Consider the following 18,594-nt stretch of genomic DNA (forward strand, 5'->3'; position numbering starts at 1 on the left):
CCCTCCCAACACACCCCTCCCAGTGCAATCCCTCACCATGCACCCTCTCCCAACACACCCCTCCCAACACACCCCTTCCAACACACTCATCCCAACACAGCCCTCCCAGTGCACCCCCTCCCAGCACACCCCTCCCAACACACCCCTCCTGGTGCATGTCCTTCCAGCACCCCCTCCCAGCACAATTGTCACTGGTTCAGGGCCCTTAGACCAGGGCTTGTCCTGGCTCTCCTGGAGGAAGGGTCAGCGCCCACCTGGCCCCCCTCAGAGGCACCCCTCTGTAGAAGGAAGGAGTTAACCAAGCCCTCCTCAGTCACCCCAGGCAGGTGTAACTCCCACCCTGTGACCATCCAATTGGTCAGGAGTTGGGGCCCAGGCCTCCCGGGGACGAGGAGAAATGCCCAGGAAATGAGAGTGACAAGGGAGGAGAGGCTGTCAGGGAGGGGACCCACCAGCAGGGCAGCAAAGCCTGGGCACACACTCAGGACCAGGACCCCTGGGGGAGCTGTTGCCTCCGGTCTCCAGGCCTCTGCACCCGAGAGGGTCAGGGACAGACCGGACGCTCCAGAACACTGTCCCATGTGGGTGGGAAACCAGCCGTGTCCCTGTTCAGACACGTTTGAGAGAGCCAGAGATGTTTACCCTGGCACGGGAGGGTCAGGACTTAGGCCGCATGCAAATACCTGCAGGGCCGTCATGTGGAAGAGAGAGGCTTATTCTGCAAGGTGAGGGGGGCATTGCAAGAAGGGAGAGCCTATGCCCCAAAAAACAATTCCCGGTGACTCGATGCATTCAACAATACACCGGCGGCCTGGGAGCGCAGTGGGCGGCTGCTCCACAGAGCACGGTGGTGTGTGTCCGGAGACTGGCTGTCCCAGGGCACAGGTGGGTCCCTGGACCTGCAGCCATCAGTGGCTGGATCACAGGCATTGAGGAGGCCTCAGATGTGGGGTTGGATGGAAGGGGCCAGGGTTCTCCTCCAGACACAGAACCCACGTTTTTGAGAGGGAATTGGCCATCGCTTCAATGTCCTCCTGCGGCGTCAGCCTTCTGCTCACCGAAGGCTTCTCACCCCGTTCCTCCAGGACAAGCATACATACATGGACACATACACACACACATACACAGGTGCACCCACACACATGCACACACACCCACATACCTGTGCACACATGCAGGCACACGCCCACACACAAGCACACACCCAGATACATGCGCGCCTGTAAGGCGAGGGGCTTGGGAGCACTTAAAATAGTGGTTGGTCAGCCAGCCAGGGACATAGATTGTTTTTCCAGGGATTTCCTGGGGAGATGGACCCCAAGGCCTGGAAGTCAAAATGAAGCCAATACTCCTTTTTTTTTTTTTTTGAAACAGAGTCTCTCATTCTGTTACCCAGGCTGGTATGCAGTGGCACAATCTCAGCTCACTATAGCCACTGCCTCCTGGGTACAAGTGATTCTTGCGTCTCAGCCTCCCAAGTAGCTGCACACCACCATGCCCAGCTAACTTTTGTATTTTTAGTAGAGACAGGGTTTCCCCATGTTGGCCAGGCTAGTCTTGAACTCCTGACCTCAGGTGATCCGCCCGCCTCGGCCGCTCAAAGTGCTGGGATTACAGGCATAAGCCACCACGCCCGACGGAGGCCAACACTCTCGAGTCAACAACCAGGCCCCAGGAGAAGCCCATGCCATGGCTGTGGTCACTCACAGCGTCATTTATCTTCTCCCCAGCCCCTGTACCGTATATGAGGAGAGAAAGCCCAAAAGAGACCCATACTGAGAGGGAGAGATACAGAGACAGAGAAGCAGAGCAGGGGAGAGAGAGAGGGAGAGACCAGCACCCAGGCCCTTACCTATACAGGGGCTGTGAGTCCCCTGCCCCATAGTGACCTCCAGCCTAGACCTGGCCAGTGATGAGGTGGGACGGGGCCCCGTGGGTCTTGGCCAGCCCAGCCTCACTCCCTCCCTGTGGCAGAGGAAGATGGCAGGGCTGCCGACCACAGCTCTGGCTTGGCGAGCCTTTCCAGCGGTTTCCTGATGCGCACCAGCAGTCAGGGTGGGAAGTGAGAGGGCCCTGAGAGGTCTCTGTGCCTGGGGAGGGGCCTCACCACGTGGGCTGGTGGCCCTGGGTCTGCACCTACAGGATGGGAAGCCTGACTTCCCAGTGGCGACCAGCCGCTTGTGGCCTCCTCCCTTCCATGCCACGCCCCTGCCACTTCTGTCCTGGCAAGAGATGGGGTGCAGTGGGGTGGGCTGCTGAGTCTGTGGTTCTTGGATTGGGCTGGCCCTGGACAGCATGAGGACCCTTCCTGCAGCCCCTTTAGGGAACAGGACCTCAAATGTCAAGGGATTTGCAGTCCTGCCTAGGGCAGAGCTGTCTCTGCAGAAGCTGGTAACACAGAGAGAATCTCCCTGGGAACCTGCCCCTGTCTCTTATACACATCTAGATGTGTATAAGAGACAGGCCTAGACCTGGCCAGTGATGAGGTGGGACGGGGCCCCGTGGGTCTTGGCCAGCCCAGCCTCACTCCCTCCCTGTGGCAGAGGAAGATGGCAGGGCTGTCGACCACAGCTCTGGCTTGGCGAGCCTTTCCAGCGGTTTCCTGATGCGCACCAGCAGTCAGGGTGGGAAGTGAGAGGGCCCTGAGAGGTCTCTGTGCCTGGGGAGGGGCCTCACCATGTGGGCTGGTGGCCCTGGGTCTGCACCTACAGGATGGGAAGCCTGACTTCCCAGTGGCGACCAGCCGCTTGTGGCCTCCTCCCTTCCATGCCACGCCCCTGCCACTTCTGTCCTGGCAAGAGATGGGGTGCAGTGGGGTGGGCTGCTGAGTCTGTGGTTCTTGGATTGGGCTGGCCCTGGACAGCATGAGGACCCTTCCTGCAGCCCCTTTAGGGAACAGGACCTCAAATGTCAAGGGATTTGCAGTCCTGCCTAGGGCAGAGCTGTCTCTGCAGAAGCTGGTAACACAGAGAGAATCTCCCTGGGAACCTGCCCTGAGTCCTGAGCAGCAGGGTGGCCACAGACTCCCCACCAAAGCGAGGCTTGAGCCAACCGGGACCCAGAACAGGGGGAAGGTGTTGGCTGAGTCCATATGTTGGGTGCATTAGGAGTGAGTCCTGCCTCTCGGGAAGTGGCCTGAGCCCCATCAGCTGGTCCCTGGGCTCAGCGGGGGATGCACTCAGGAGCACGTACTCCTGGCTGCACCAGTGGAGTGCTGTGGCCCAGGTACTCCAGCTTTGAGGACAAAAGTCCGGGTCCCAGGTGGGAGGGCACGGCCTGCCCTGGGTGAGTGCCAGCCCTCAGCCCACAGGCACTGTGTGCAATGTGCTGTGACATCAGCAGGCCTCAATGGAGAAGTGGACCCATGGGCTGGGGACGGGACTGGGATGCTGCCAGCCCCATGTGGCCGGCTGTGCTCCCGCTAATTCATCATTTGTATTTTGAGCGTTCCCCCGCCACCAGTGTTTTCCTCGGGCGCCAGCCTCTAGCCTAGTTATGCTTCTCGGATCCACGTCCTCTCTGGACCACAGGCCCATCTACAGTTCCGAGTGGACAGGACTCACGGCCAACCCCGGGCAGAGAAGGGACCTGGCCATTCACTCACACTCACTTGGTGACTGGAGCAACCACGAGCTTGGGAGCGTTTCTGCCGCTGCCGTCTCTGAAATAAGACAGCCTTCGAGTGAATCTCCCACTGCCCTGGATGGAGCCAGAAGGGCTCCAGGGGCAGGCACGGCTGTGTGTGATAGGGGGACCCCAGGAGCACCCCCCTCTGCCCTGGCTGACCGCCCACCCTGCACCCCAATCTGTCTTACCCAGCACCTCTGGAAACCCTTAGTCGGGAACCCCAGCTTGGTAGAGGATGTCAGCGAGGAAACTGAGAGTAAGTGGAAGCGAAAGGAGATTTGAGGTCCTCTCCCTGTCTCTGCTGTGCTCTGGGGACCAACTTTCCCTGGAAGCCACACACAGAGGCCGGGGCACGTGGACAACACGCTTCCCCGTTGATTGGTGCTGACGTTGAACTTTTCAAAAGAATCCCAGCACCAGGCCTGAGATGGCCAGGAACCCGGGAGAGTGCATGCCGAGCATCTGAGGGTCAGGCACTGGGGTCACCGGGACCTGTGCACACAGGAGTGGATGCTCTTGGCCCCAACCTCCTGAGGGTCTGGACACTGGCAGCTGAGGACAGAGGCTGGGCCGGGGCGCTCCTGTGCCCTGGCAGGCTCCTCAGATGTCTCTCCCCATCCTTCACATCCCTGCCTCTTTCCGCCTTGCCCAGGCTCCACCTGCCTGTCTCTGGTCCACGTCCTCCCTTTGAGAATTAGGTCCATTTCATTTTGCTCTGGCACGAATGATAAAGTCCCCAAAAAGCAAAAAGTCTCAGAACTGAGGCCCCTCAGCTCACAGCCTCTTTCCAAACTAGCCCCTAAGGTGTCCCACAGAGCTTGGCCCGAGTGTACCTGCTCAGAGACTTGTCACTCAGAGGACGAGGCTGCCACAGCAGCTCCCATGGGCCCTATGGGGGGTGTGGTTTCAGGGCCGATGGGATGCAGATGCACAGGCGGACTCCACAGCACCCTTGTGCACCCCTGAGCTAAGCAGCTGCCTCCTGAAACCTCTGTTTCCTTGTGGACTCTCAGGCCAGGTGGGCCCTTGGTCATTGAGGATGCCCGGGGAACGCCTGCACTGTTCACAAAGCACCTGACTCTCTGGTCAGAAGAGGGCAGCTCCCGACCTCAGGTGGGCGGCTCCTCCCCTCTGCCAGGTCCTAGAGTTCACCATGGAGCAGTCAGGAGAACTCCAGAGAATAAGAGGCCCATGGTGCCCAGAGTCAGCTTCTACTGTTTTCACTTGGACAGGTCACTGTCTCATCCTGACTTCCCTGGGTCCTTCTGACTTCCTTATCCATCACCTCTGCCCACCCAGACACATCTGCTCAGGGATGCACCTGCCCACCAGGACACACCTACCCAAGGACACAGCTGCCCACCTGGACATACCTGTCCAGCAGGACGCACCTGCCCAAGGACACAGCGGCCCACCCACATACACCTATCCAGCAGGATACACCTGCCCAAGGACACAGCTGCCCACCCACATACACCTATCCAGCAGGATACCCACCTGGACATACCTGTCCAGCAGGACGCACCTGCCCAAGGACACAGCGGCCCACCCACATACACCTATCCAGCAGGATACACCTGCCCAAGGGCACTCCTGCCCACAGAGACACAGCCTTTCTACTTTTGGGACCTGAGTGTGGTGTGTCCCCAGCCCCTGCCCCCTGTCCTCCCTCCTGCCCTGTCTGGGCTGGGCTGCCCAAGAAGCTTGCCCAACATGCCGCTGGTTTGAAGAACCCAGAGAAGCCACTGGCCAGAGTGGGGGAGACTGGGAGGCCTGCAGCCACCACCCGTGGTCAGGCTGGTCGAGGTGACACCATCTCTCCACAGTGGACAGCAGGTCAGGTCTCCTCATCAGTGGTCCTCAGAGGAGTAGGGGTAACAGCAAATAAGCAAAGCCCTAGGGGTGGCCACTCTGCCCGTTCAGAGGCAACAGCAACAACAAAATAAAGCCAAGTTGGTGTGCGTGGGACTTTGCGGGCGTGGTGAGAACAGCTAGGCGTCTTCACGCTGCTGGGTGTCAAACTGAAACTCTCCAGCTTTAAGGAAACCAGATGCTTTTCTTATTGTCAGAGTGGTGTGCAGGCTGCCCTGAGCGTGCACACACACACGCACATGCACGCCCAGCAACACCTTCGCCTTCAGACGCGCTTTTCTCTAGCCCAGCGCCCCAGCTCCTCAGCAGAGGGCTCTGCTCCCAGATGCAGTGGTCTCTGCCTTCTCACACGTGGGACAGCTTTGCTGCGGGGGTGGGGGTTGCGACTCTGGAGGCTCATTTTATCGCCGGGCCAGGGCAGTGATCTGTTCGGTGAGAAAAGAAAAGGCCATTCCCTGCCTTTCCGCTGGGCTCCTGGAGACTCCTGGAGACTCCCAGGCTTGGGCAGTCTGGGTGGGCTGGGAGCCCCGCTGATGCCCGGAGGGTGGGCTGAGGTCTGGACGCCGACTTGCCTTCCTCCTTGAGCCCAAACAGCCAGGTTTCCGGGTGGCCAGAGGCAGTGTGCAGACTCCAGCACACAGGGCACCTCTGACTCCTGCTTCACTTTCCTCCCAGCAGATCTCCGAAGACTTGGGCAGCGAGAAGTTCTGTGTGGATGCGAATCAGGCCGGGGCCGGCAGCTGGCTCAAGTACATCCGTGTGGCGTGCTCCTGCGATGATCAGAACCTCACCATGTGTCAGATCAGTGAGCAGGTAGGTCCGGGCTCATAACAGGGACTTCCGCCCCTTGGAATTGTCCCTGAGGACGCGGCACCAAGATTGGCGGAGGTGCCGAGGCAAGGGTTGTCTGAGCCTCTCTGGGGACATCTGCCAAGCCCTGGCCTGCGGTGGGGGCACTGTTTGGTGCTCGGCCAGCGCTGGCTTCTGGGGAGCTGACTCACCCCGAGAGGGCTCCATCGGAGCCTTGCTCAGGGCCCCTGCCCAAGGCTGGCAGCTCCTGAACCCCAGGATGGTGGTTCGGGTGGAAAAGAGCAATGAAGCAGGCAGGACCCCAGATCACACGGTCCACACTTCCTGCAAATGCCGCTTCCCCGAAGGACATGGGAGAAGCATAGAGCAGGAATCGTCACTGCAAGAACCCATCTAAATGGCGCTGTTTAACCAAATTTTCCGAAGAGTCAGCACCGGCCAATGAGGCAGCCACTCAGGGGCCTCCTCGAGCCTCCAGGGCCTCTGACCAGCCTGCTGAAGGCCTTGGCCTTTTTGGCACAAAGTCCCTGTCCTGCGGGCAGTGAACCAGGCAAGAGACACCTTCGCTTCCGTCCCTGCCACCTCAAGACTGAGGCCCCCACTAAGCTCCCTGGACCCTCGACCTCCACGGCTGGTCCACACCACCACCGGCACAGGCGTCCAGACCCACAGGCTGATCGGGGAGAAGATGCGGAGTCTCTTTCCACTCCAGAAGGCACCGTGTCCCCAGAGTTGGTCGCTGCTTCATGAATTTCTCTATTCCAAGCTTGCCAGTGGCCCCTGGAGGCTCTTCTCACTCTCAAGCCAGGTCTCCCGGGCGGCATTTTCCACCCTGCGTGCTCAACACCATGCGTTCCTCAGGGTGCCCGGGGTCCCCGGCCCCTTCCATCACAGCAGTCTGGTTTTTCCTGTAATATCTTGGGGTCATACATGAGATTTCATTTGCAAAAAAAAAAGGGATCCTATGGCTGTGAAAAATGTATGTGAAGACCACGTCACGGAACATTCCCGGGTAGCCTGTGCAAGCCATTGAAAGTGGTTCAAGGCTCTCGACTTGAGAGAAACAATTTTGCATTAAGAAATGCAGAGAGCAAACTCCAGGGAGGTCCCGCAGGCCCCGGCTGGCTGCCAGGGGCTCTCCCTCATTTGCTGTCCCCTTGGCTGTGGAGCAGAGTCTCCACCGAGCAGTTGCTCTGCTGGACAAGCTCGTTCTGGATGGGGACATGAATCTGCTGTACTACCAGGACTTCCATGGCCTTCAGTTAGAGCCAAAACTGTTTAAAATAACTTTTTATGATTGAAAAAAAAACACAGAGAGGAAGCAAAAGAATAATCATAAACATAAGAACAGAACTTAAAAAAATATTTTCCTTATTCCACATGAAAGTGAAATTGGAGTGAAGGAAAATTGGGCTTGAGGTGCGTAGAAGGACGCGTCTTTCCATCCTTTTCTGGGGCTCAGATTTGCAGAGAGTGTGTGTCCTTGGTCGTCTGTTGGGAAGCCGAGGGGCAGGGGCACCACAGTGCTGGGGCAGGGCTGTGCTTTTGTGAGATGCAAACTACAGTAATGAAGGACCCAGAGTTTTTTATTTAAGAAATAAATGTTTATTAGAACATTGGAACTAAACTTAAGCAGTAAAGTGGGTATCTTTATGTGTCTAGCTTTTTAAAAAACAAACAGATGTGTAATCTTCTCAAAGAGAAGCCTGTCTTTGAAAAAAATCTTCATTGTATTATTAATATTTCAGGGAAGCTTTCCTTTTAGCTACACACGAGGTCCAAAAGGAAGGGACTGCTTTGTAGCCAACTGCGTTTCCGTGGTCAGGACCGGGGGCAGAAATCCTTTTTGCCAGGATGGAAGAATGATCCTGAATCCTGATCCGTTCCTTCCCTTTACCCCGCCGTTATCCCACAGTGCGGACTCCCTCCAAAGCTCCGTCCTAGAGTCAGAAACGTACTTGGCTCTATTACCCAAACCACAGATAATGTCAAAACTACTGGGATACCTCCTGACCTGCTAGACGGCTCTCTCCAACACCGCCTCAAGGGATTCATTCTCTCTGCTTTCGGTCTGGTCCGTAGGCTGAATTAAAGCCACAAACCCAGAGGGAACTTGAAATGCACATTTAAGCAAATGCAACGCCAAACTGGCCCAAAGCAGAGAGAAATTCCTCCGCTCAGGGCACTTCTGACCCCCTCAACCGCACTGTGTGACCCTTCCCCTCCAAGAGGGAGAGGAGCCGTCTGCTCTGAGAACACCCTCATAGGTAGCACAGCGGGTGACATCGGGTGTTACAGGGCCACCAGCGCTCCTGCCCATGTCCCCGCAAAGGTGCGCCTCTGAGCTGGATAAGCCACGTGGCTGGAATGCCCGGGAAACGCCCGGGAAAGCAGGAGCCGGCCGGAGGCTGGAGGAGACTCGCTGCCCAGGCACGGGGAGTGAGGTGGCTGAGTTGGCAGCTTCTCCTCCTGAAATCTCAACCGTGAATTTCAGTTATCAAAGGAAAATGAGCATTGTGTGGGACGTATTTTCCTTCGAATAATAATAACATTTAAACACTAAAAATATGAAAAACTGCTTTCAGAAACCCATAGACTCTCGTATGAAATGACTTTTAGCAATGCCTTGTTGAAAGGGATATCATAGATTTCAATCTAGTGTTTTAATGCTCTCTCGTGTGCGCTGTGATGGCCACATGGCTGCAGTGGAAAGCATTTCCATTCCCTGGCCTTGACCACGGAAACATGGGTTCCTGCAAAGCAACCTATTTGACTGTATGCGGATCTCAAATAAAAACGGCCCTGAAATATTAATAAAACCAAGATTTTTAAAAAGTTTTTAACAGCTTCTCTTTGAGAAAGAAACATTACATGACACTAACGCCATTTCTCAGATTTCCACCAGGCCAGAAGTTCCACCGGGATTTTCTGGCTGTTATGGACACCACACTCCCCCTACACAAACACACACAAGTGAACAATCCTCCTCCCTTCCTCTCTCTCTCCCTCTCTCTTTCTCTGTCTCTCTTTTGCAAGATTGCACACACACCCTACCTCTAATACAGCATAGACACAGAAGGGAAGGAACCGTATCTGAACATCTGAGGTCCGTAAAACAACGTCGAATTTGCCAAATGGCATTCAGCAGGGAAAATACTTCGGTCAGAAAAGCATCACCGTCATTTTGAGGTTCGAGACATGTGACCTCAGCCCCCATTCTCAGAGGAAAAAGGAGACTGGGGCAGAAGATGGTCCAAACATCCTAAAAAGAAAGTTCTGGAAACCACAGCCTCCCAGAAGAGATGAGCTCTCCTGCTGGGCAGAGGAGAGAGGTCGCTCTGAACTGAAAACTCAGGTCGATATTCAGATGGGGGCCCAGGCTGGGGCTTTCCTCCTGAGTCTCCTGCTAGTGGCAGCCAGGACTTAAGCAAACACTGGGGCCTGGGCTCCAGGGTGCTCCTATGTCCTTGGGGTGAGACCCACACTTCAGGGGCACTTTGGAGGCAGGGGAGTCACATACCTCCTCTGGCCCATCCCGGGCTCCTCCTGGCCTTCGCTGGATGCGGGCTGCTGTGCATCTGGGGGCGGCGCCACCCCCACATCCCTCATGGTTCTGTGCAGTGTACTGGCACTCTAGTTGATGCTTTCAGGCGCTCCAGGGCACCTGCTGAGCTGGGTGATGCAGCACCCACAGGCCCGGTTCTGTCTGTCTGGCCAGGACCCATTCTGGCTGCTCAGAAGCCTGCTCAGATCACTGACCACGTGTCCCTCTCCCTAGCATCACCTAACATGCCCCAAGACACCTGCCCTGTACAAAAGAGGACTGGCTATGTGCTCCTCCACAGCCACTGGGGAGAGGCAAGGGACAGGGGCTTGAGAACATGTGAGCCCCAGAGCTTGGAAAGCCTCAGCAACCGGCCAGCACCTCCCCAGAGGCTCCCCGCTGCCCTGCCGCCCCACGGTGCCTCATGAACAGAGGCAGGATCGGCTGAGCTGAGGGCGGCATGGAGGCCGGATACCCTCCTTCCCAGGCGGGGCTGGCCCAGCATCCTGTCCCTCGCCATCTCAGGCCCTGTGGGCACTGGACCGTCCTCTCCATGAACATGAGCTATCCCCATGGTGTGGGGCTGAGGGGGCTGCTTGTGGGCCCCACCTCCACGTTCTCATCTAGCAGTAAGATCCCCCCTCCTGGCCCCAGGGGACGTCTTGAGAGGTGACGGGGCCCATCCCCAGCCTTTGCTTCTCTAAGGCCCATCCCAGCCCTCCTCATGGCTCATGGGAGAGCTGAGCAGAGGCAGAGGCCACATTGGGTCATGAATTTGCTCCTGGGCCTGGCCGTGTCGCCCAAAAGGGGACTTGTGGTTTTCTATTTGCACAAAGAGGCCCCAGATCACAGCCAAGGGCACGCTGGCCCCTTCCGAGGCCAAGGGTGCCGCTGCTCCTGAAGCAGCACAGGCTTTCTGGGGAGCTGCGGGGAGCAAAACAGCCACGCACACAGCTTGGGGGACCGAGCCTTTGCCCTGGGACTTTCAGGGCAATCGGATTGCAAGGGAGGTAGGGCCTTGAGGTGTCAGAAGTCGTCGTGGGAGACTTTAACTTGCTGCCTCATCTGAGCATGAGCGTAAGAGGGACCCTCGGGATCTCCGTGCACTTTTTCGGGGATGCGCCCCCCACCATCCTCCGGCTCCTGCTTTCCTTTTTGGAAAATTCAAGACACTCAGATCACCCCTGGGTGGTTCTTTCTCCTGTAAATATGAACAAATGAACTGGTTTGAGATGTTTCAGGAGGCACAGACAGGGGCAGTTCCTGCATTTGTTTTAACTTTAAGAAAGAAAACCAGAGCTTGGCGATGAAGCGCCCACAGGGGGACGCGTGAGGCAGGGAAGGGACTCTCACGGCCGGCGCTGTTTGTTTTTTGGTTTTTCTTTTTCTCACGTTGCCTCGATAGGGCAAGAATGTTGGTGGTGGGATGTCAACTGGCTAGCGGGGTGAGGATGGCGGGGGACGGGGCTGAGGTTGAACATGAATGTCAGGGAGCCAGACTCGGGTGCGGGTCCCCCAGTGTACCTCGGAACGGCTATGGGGCTCACAAACAACCTGCAGCACCCCTGAGTTGAGAAAAGCAGCCCCAATCTGCACAGTACCCTGGGGCTGCCTGGGCAGCAGACAAACCCCGAAACCCCAGCGCCTTCCAGGGGCAGAGCAGGGGTCCCGGCGCCCGCCGTGGAGCAGCGCAGCCCCCCCACAGAGCGTGTTCCGCGAAGGCATTGTGTTAGAAGAGTGGCCGCCGGTGGCCAGGCAGCACCGCGTGGACAAGAGCCCACACTGGGTGTGCATGAGAACCCGGGGTCTCCCGGGTCGGCGGAGGGCCTTTCTCTTTTGCTTTGTCGTCCTGGGCTCTGACCTGGGTCCTGCGTTTCTGTCTGGGCGTGTGCCCTGTCAGGGTTGGGATTTTAAACGGACGGCATCCAACACCCATCATCTTGTTCTGCCCTGACCCCAGACATGTCCACATTCCCTTTGCTTTTATCTCTCACAATTTTTTTTTTTTTTTTTTTTTTTTTTGACAGAGTTTCACTCTTGTTGCCCAGGCTGGAGTGCAGTGGCACGATCTCGGCTCACTGCAACCTCCGCCTCCCGGGTTCAAGCGATTCTCAGCCTCTCAAGTAGCTGGGGTTACAGGGGCCTGCCACCATGCCTGGCTAATTTTGTATTTTTTAGTAGAGACAGGGTTTCACCATGTTGGTCAGGCTGGTTTCGAGCTCCTGACCTCAAGTGATCCACCAGCCTCGGCCTCCAAAAGTGCTGGGATTACAGGCGGGAGCCATCGCCCCCAGCCATCCTCATAATTTTTTTAAATTAAAAATCATAGATTGGTAATTTGATCAGGGCACGCAGGAGCCTCCAACCATGAGATACAGTTTACCCCCTTGAAATGGGAAGGAGGAGGGCAGGGTGCTCCTTTCAGCATTTCATAACCAGCTTACAAAAGACTCCCAAAGCATATTCAAGTTGCTTTGATTCCCATTTTACGGGGCCCCCTTTGGAACAAACTGATCCTCTTCTTGGTGAAAAAAAAGGTTTAAATTCAACTGTGCCGTCTGAACCCCTTCGCAAACCGCCTGTCGGGATGTGCGTATTCCTTTCCTGCTCATCACAGGCTCACTTTACTAGAAGAAGCTATTTAAGAATGATCAAGGTAATTTAACTGTGGACCCGTCCTTTACATTTTTATAATCCAGATCCAAACCACACAACTAGAAACAGATAAGTGTACACAGAGTTTTATTTCATGTCTGATCGCTGGGAAGGTGACGGCATATCGCACACAACACAATCATAAAACTTAGGCTTAATAAAAATGCTTCAGCCGTGTGCGGGAGGAGAAGAATGTGGCAAAGCCCGGGACTCCAGCGGGCTTTTCCTCGCTCTGCCAGAGGACAGGACTGTCTGCAGTCCGGGAGCCTGACTGTGGTCTCCTCCAGCCGCTTAGCACGGAGGAAGCCGGGAAGCCGGGAAGCCAGGCCGGCCAGAGGCAGGCTCGTGAGCACAGGCGTGCACAGGGGAGGGAGAAAAGAGACCTCTGTCCATACCCCAGCATTGCAAATCGGGGTGCTGGCCCTGCTGGCATTTAGAGCACCATCACCACTACATGCTCGGCTTCTGGGCCAGCCTCGGGGCTGGGGGGATCACAGCGCTTTCCCACGCTCACAGCGGCGTGGAGACAGCAAGGAGTTAAAATGAAGCCAGGAGCAGCGCGGAGACCCAGCCGCCTCGCCTCAGGGGGAGGTCCCGAGAGCTAAAACCAAAATGCAGGGGACAATCCTCAGACCAACGTCCTCTCTCTCTCCCACGGCCAGGTGAGAGGCAGACTGGGTCACCAGGGGAATTTGCTTTTGGGAGACGGTTTGGGAAGAAGTTCGATTCCACTGGCTGCTTTGTGAGAAAAGGCCCTCGCACAGCAAACTCAAGCGCAGTTGAATTCTGAAACCCAGAATGGTGAGCGATTGAGTTTTTTCCAGTAAGCACACGGAAGGAGGGTTCACTTATTTGATTCAAGCCTGCCTTTAAAGTTTCTTATACTGGGGTCCAAAAGAGACAAGAAAGCCCGAAAGTTCGCTTGATGGAAAAAATTCATTTACTTCAGGAAAGAGAAAACAGGAAGAGCCGCTGCCCAGATTCACCCCAGTGCCTTTTAGTCTGCAGTCTGGTGATTCCCACCTGGTGGCATTACGTGGAGTTTTTCGCCTATGTATATTGTTAAATTCTATGATTAAGCGGGAATGAAAACCGTACCACTTAGAGCTTCATATTCGAAAGTTGTCTCTTTTCCTGTGAATTGATTTGATATTTTAAAAAGCTTTCTTTAAAGACCTGTAAGGAGAAGGTATCCCAAAGCTGGCAGCCATTGTAAATTCAAATGATTTCTGTGTCTTAAAGAATATTGCGGGGGAGCAATGATGTGAATTTTCATAACAGGCTCCGCCTGAATGAACGCTGACACACCCCGAAACCCCAGCCTGACTCTAGGCTTTTCGCAGGCAATTTCTCTGCCTTCTGTTGAGAACGTGGCCATTTATTTGTCCCAGAACTCCGCTTACCTACAAGAAGCCGCCTCTTCGTGTCTGGAAAGTGATAAAAGGGGGAGAAAATAGGCAGGGTCATGCTAACTACAGTTTGAATTCCGAGGACCCGTGTTTCGTGTGGTTCACCCGTGTTCAGTCAAGTCGTTGTTGTTACAAAGAGAACCTGAAGTGTTGGAACAAGGACTTAACTTCAAATCCAGTCTGTTTGGCGTCATTATTTTTTAAAGCCATTTAGAGCAGACATTTATTGGCGCTAGTAAACTCAGCTGTTGTTAAGAGGGTTCCCCACCCTCTCAGATCCTTAAACCAAAGAGAAAATTCCAGCCTTGCCGGTGCAACACAACCCGGGGACTCAGGCACGACTTCAACAGCGTAGCGGACGCAAGTGTTTATAAAAAGGCATAGATGCTTAGATGCTGTCGCTTAAGAAAATATACTGTTCTTCTTCCTTTCTGGGGGCCAGTCCCCCTCCCTGAGGCCGCTGCTGGGGGCTAAAGGCTATCAGAAACTCCAGACTTTATTTTTGCTTGAACAAACTTCTCCCACCATGCTGCCTTAGTGCGGTCTGAGCAGGACCCACCGCGGGTCGCACAAGGAAGGAGGATTATAAGCAGACGGCAGGAATGTGTAGGGAGCTGCAGTCATAATTTATGACAGGCCCTGCAGGAAGGGGCCTGCAGTACAGTAAATGCGCAATTTGTGACGCCCTCGAGCCAGGAGCCGGCCCAGGCTGGGTCCGCAGACGCCCGGTTCCCACCGCAGCCGGCCTTTGTCCCGGGAAGTCGCCTGACCCCGCCGGCCAGGAACAGTGGCGTTCTCGGCGCGTCTGGCTGATAAGGCCTTTGTGACACCGGGGACAGGCTGTAAAAACGCAGCCGGCTTTTGTCTGCACCTCAGCGCCGCTGGCAAGGGCGGGGCCTGCGACTTCGGAAAAGTTTGCGCGGATTCCCGTTCACCTCTGACCCCCAAAGCAGTTGGAGGCAGGTCGGGGACCCCCGCCCCGCCCCGCCCCGCCCCGCCTCGGGCCCTGCGATCAGCAATAATAACGATTAATTCCGACTGCGGCTCCAAGTTCCGTGGCCAAGGCGCCCTCCTCCTGCAGGTCCCGGGCCAGGGAGGGGGCGCCCGCGGCCCAGCCGCCCTCCCGCCGCGGCGGCTCCAGGGCAGTGTCTGCGCCGGAGGGCAGGGTCTCCCGACACATCTGGTGCCCTCGGAGCCGGAGTGGGGTCCCAGGAGACACGGGGGCCCTCGGATTGGGGGAAGAGGGGGGAAGGGGTTTCCTTCCGCAGCCCCGTGGATCAGAGGAGGGAGGCTTGGCGCCCTCGGAGCTGGGGTGGGGGATCCCTGGAGGACCAGCACCCTTGGGTGGGGGACATCCCAGGAGATCTGGCTGCCCTGGGAGGGTAGGGTGTAGAGAAGGGAGTCTGGGCGGTGTCCTGGGAGTGTCTGTGGGCTTCAGAGAGGGGATGGGTTGGGGGCGGGGTCAGGGGAGTCTCGGAGGCTCTCGGAGGGGGCCAGGCGGAGGATCCAGGAGGGCCGCGCCCAGCCCCCGTCTGCCCACCAGCCCTCTGCCCGCCACTGGAGCGGAGCTGAGCAGCGGGGTGGGCCGGAGGATGCCAGAGGTCTCACATCAGGACCCTCCATGTTGGGGGGGGTGCAGCCTGGAGCCAAGGGGCGGGAGGCCAGGGTCCACATCACCCTCTAACAGGGACCCTTGAGAAGCCTCTGATGCGCCCGCTGACCCTCCTCTCTCCTGCCCAGTGCCCGGGCCAGGCCACCTGCCCCAGGGTCGTCAGCCAGGCCGGACACTCAGCAGCCCCTTCCACCTGCGTCTGCTACAGTGCCACCCGCAGCACGGCTCACAGGGTCACCAGGGCTTTGTCCCAGCTGGCGCTTCTCATCCTGCACTTTGGGTCCAATTTTCTAATACAGTGGCTCAAGTTTCTTTTTCGAAAAAGAGACAATTATTCAGCCACTGTGTGATTTTATTTTTTGATAAGATGATACAAAACTGGGGTCCTAATAACAATGGGTTTAATTGAAGAAGTTACTGTGGCCCAATTTCTCCTCTCCACTTTTACATCTCCTCATAGTTTTAGCAACTTGTGACGTGACGCACCCTAAGGGAACTTCACACACTGCTGAGAGAGGCTGTGCGCCTGCTATCCTCCTGTGTGCAGTTCCTGTCTGGGTGTCTTGGGAGTAACAGACACTGGGCGTTACAGTCATGCTGTGGCTTCTGTGTGTCCTTTGAGAGTTCCTTGGTGTCATTCTGGAGTCAGTTTGGGACTGGCAGACTGTAGTGAAATCCACAATGTGGGGGTCATGGGGAGGAGCATGCAGGGGCCATGCCCAGCTGTCTTGGGGGTGCCAAGCTGTGTCCAGCCACAGACCCCAGCCAGGTCCAGCTGCTGGAGAGCCTGGCCTGACACAGGATGGTCAGTGGGGATGGGAGTGTCACCCACAAGGAGGGCCATGTCCCCTCCATCCCTGGGAGCTCTTCCCTTTCTGAGTCTAGAACCACTCTGTTTTCTTGGAGGAGCCTCAGCCCCAGGTCCCACAGGGGCAGGTGGATTTTCCTTGGGCTTCTCCCCAGCCTCGCAGCCAGTCCTTCGGCCAGGACTGCAGGTCCCTGGAAGCTCCCCAGTTACTGTGATCAGAAGAGAGTCTCAAACACCCACATGTGTGGGGTGGGCAATGATTCTTCCAAGAGAAACACACCTACCACCAGACACTCCCAGACCAAAGACGCAGGGTTTCTGGTGTTGGGGGCACAGCTCACGCCCTGACCCAGGCCTCAGATGGCCCAGCCTCCCCTTTCTGAGCTTCTAATTTTCTTCATCTCGACCACCACTTCCACACCCCAAGACAACCTCCTCTTTTCAGGAGGCCCCTGGCAAGCCACGGTGACACAGCCCCCAACAGCACTGTTCAATGAGTAGAGTTCCAAATGGAGGTCCCCTCGCCCCCAGGGCTTGACCAGGCTGCAGAATCTACCTGAGCCCACCAGTTCGCAAGGGTGTCCTCCATCCCAGACTCTTGCCTGTGGGGTCAGCCTCAAGGCGCCAAGTTGACAGTGGGCACATAGTCCTGCCCACCCCAGCCATCCTGGCTGATGGCATCCCCACTCATGGAAGAACCACAGCCCCGTGTCCTGACCCACTGGCCAGGCTCAGCTCATGGCCACTTTCAGAAACAACCAGATTCACTCCACACCCTGACCTCCCCCTCCCCCACCACCACTGGCAAAGGGTGTCTCACTTACATACACAAAATTGAACAAAAGAAACTTGAGAACCCACCCAGGTGGGCTCTTGGTGGAAGCAGGGCTCTGCTGTGCCCCCAGAACACCCCCAGCTGGGAACTTTGATGCAGATCCTACCTATTTAGTCAGCCACCCCCTTTATGAATATCCTAAAACCCAATAAAGCAAATTAAAAGGGGACGCAATTCCTTCTGCGCATACTCTGCAAAAGTTCCAGAGGAGACCCTCTTGGTGGCAATTAGAGGAAAATCAAGTGCAGGCTGAGCTGCGTCCACAGTGTGAGGGCTGAGTGTGCACTGAGAGGCTCTCTAGACACCAACAAACCACACTCACCCTTTCTCTCTGGTCTCTCCATCCTAGATTTATTATAAAGTCATTAAGGACATTGAGCCAGGTGAGGAGCTGCTGGTGCACGTGAAGGAAGGCGTCTACCCGCTGGGCACAGTGCCGCCCTGCCTGGACGGTAAGACCCCTCCCCCGAACGGGGCCACGGCCCCTGGGAGACCCCAGCCCACCCGAAAGAGGAGCAGACGCCTGGGAGGACCCAGGGCCTCTCATCACCTCAAGCCACCTAATGAGGGCCACGCGGCCCCCAACTGCCGGGTGCCTCCATTTTTGCAGACCCCAGGCCGGCAGAAATTGCCCGCCCCCGCAAAGGCTCAACCTAATGGCTTTCTTGTTCCTCTTCCCTGGGGCACCCAGGAGGTGCACCCAGAATTTAAGAAGGGCTTCGGGCAGTGGGCGAACTGATGCCCAGTGGATTACAGCTTTGCAGTGTTAGGGTCCCAGGTGATTTTTTTAAACTATGTTTTATTATTGCTATTGTTCTTATTAGCAGCAGCAACGGCAGCCTTTGCTTTCCCCGGTACTTAAACGAACAAACACAGAGCCAGTTCTGTAGCTTCGAAGCATTTCTGGCTGCCCCAGAGCTCTCTGTGCTGTGGAAAGATTTTGTTTCATTGAAGAGAGTAGATGATGGCATGTGTGTCTTTCAAAGCAAAATGTGCATCTGTAGCTAAAAGTCCAAGAGAAGCGTGAGGGGAAGTTTCATTCGGCAGAGGGAAAATGCAGGGTCTGAGGTGGGTCTCACAGTGATGCGGAGTTGCCCTGCTCTTCCGGACTGGGCTGTGGGAAGCCTTCCGAATTTCCTTTTCCCTAGATCGGCCAGCCCCTCTCTGTCGAGTAGAGACGGGACAAGTGAGTTTCCCTTTCACCTTCCTCCGCACCCAAGTACAGCTGAGAGGATGCCTGAGAAAATTCCAGCCCCACACAGATGAGCTCTTCCCAGATGAAGGCTCATTCCTCTGTCCCCGGCTGTGTCCTCTGATGGGGGCACAACTCCGTCCATGGAGGGCTGGGAGCAGGGAGCAGCAGGGCAGGGATGGTCACATCATGAAGCCATGTGTCCATTCCCCTACGGGGTCCTGGAACAG

General features: G+C 56.4%; 1 protein-coding gene across 1 annotated transcript in view; it reads left to right on the forward strand.

Annotated features, from left to right (window-relative positions):
- PRDM16 (PR domain containing 16) overlaps positions 1-18,594 on the forward strand; it is a gene marked incomplete at its 5' end in the record, with an annotated part of 269,530 nt that overhangs the window by 200,185 nt on the left and 50,751 nt on the right. Inside the window, 2 exons of the mRNA XM_011988449.1 lie at positions 6,178-6,312; positions 17,522-17,624. Coding sequence (XP_011843839.1) covers positions 6,178-6,312; positions 17,522-17,624 — 238 coding nt within the window. The remainder of the gene's footprint in view (positions 1-6,177; positions 6,313-17,521; positions 17,625-18,594) is intronic.

Source organism: Mandrillus leucophaeus, unplaced genomic scaffold (genome assembly GCF_000951045.1).
Source record: "Mandrillus leucophaeus isolate KB7577 unplaced genomic scaffold, Mleu.le_1.0 Scaffold330, whole genome shotgun sequence".
NCBI lineage: Eukaryota > Metazoa > Chordata > Mammalia > Primates > Cercopithecidae > Mandrillus > Mandrillus leucophaeus.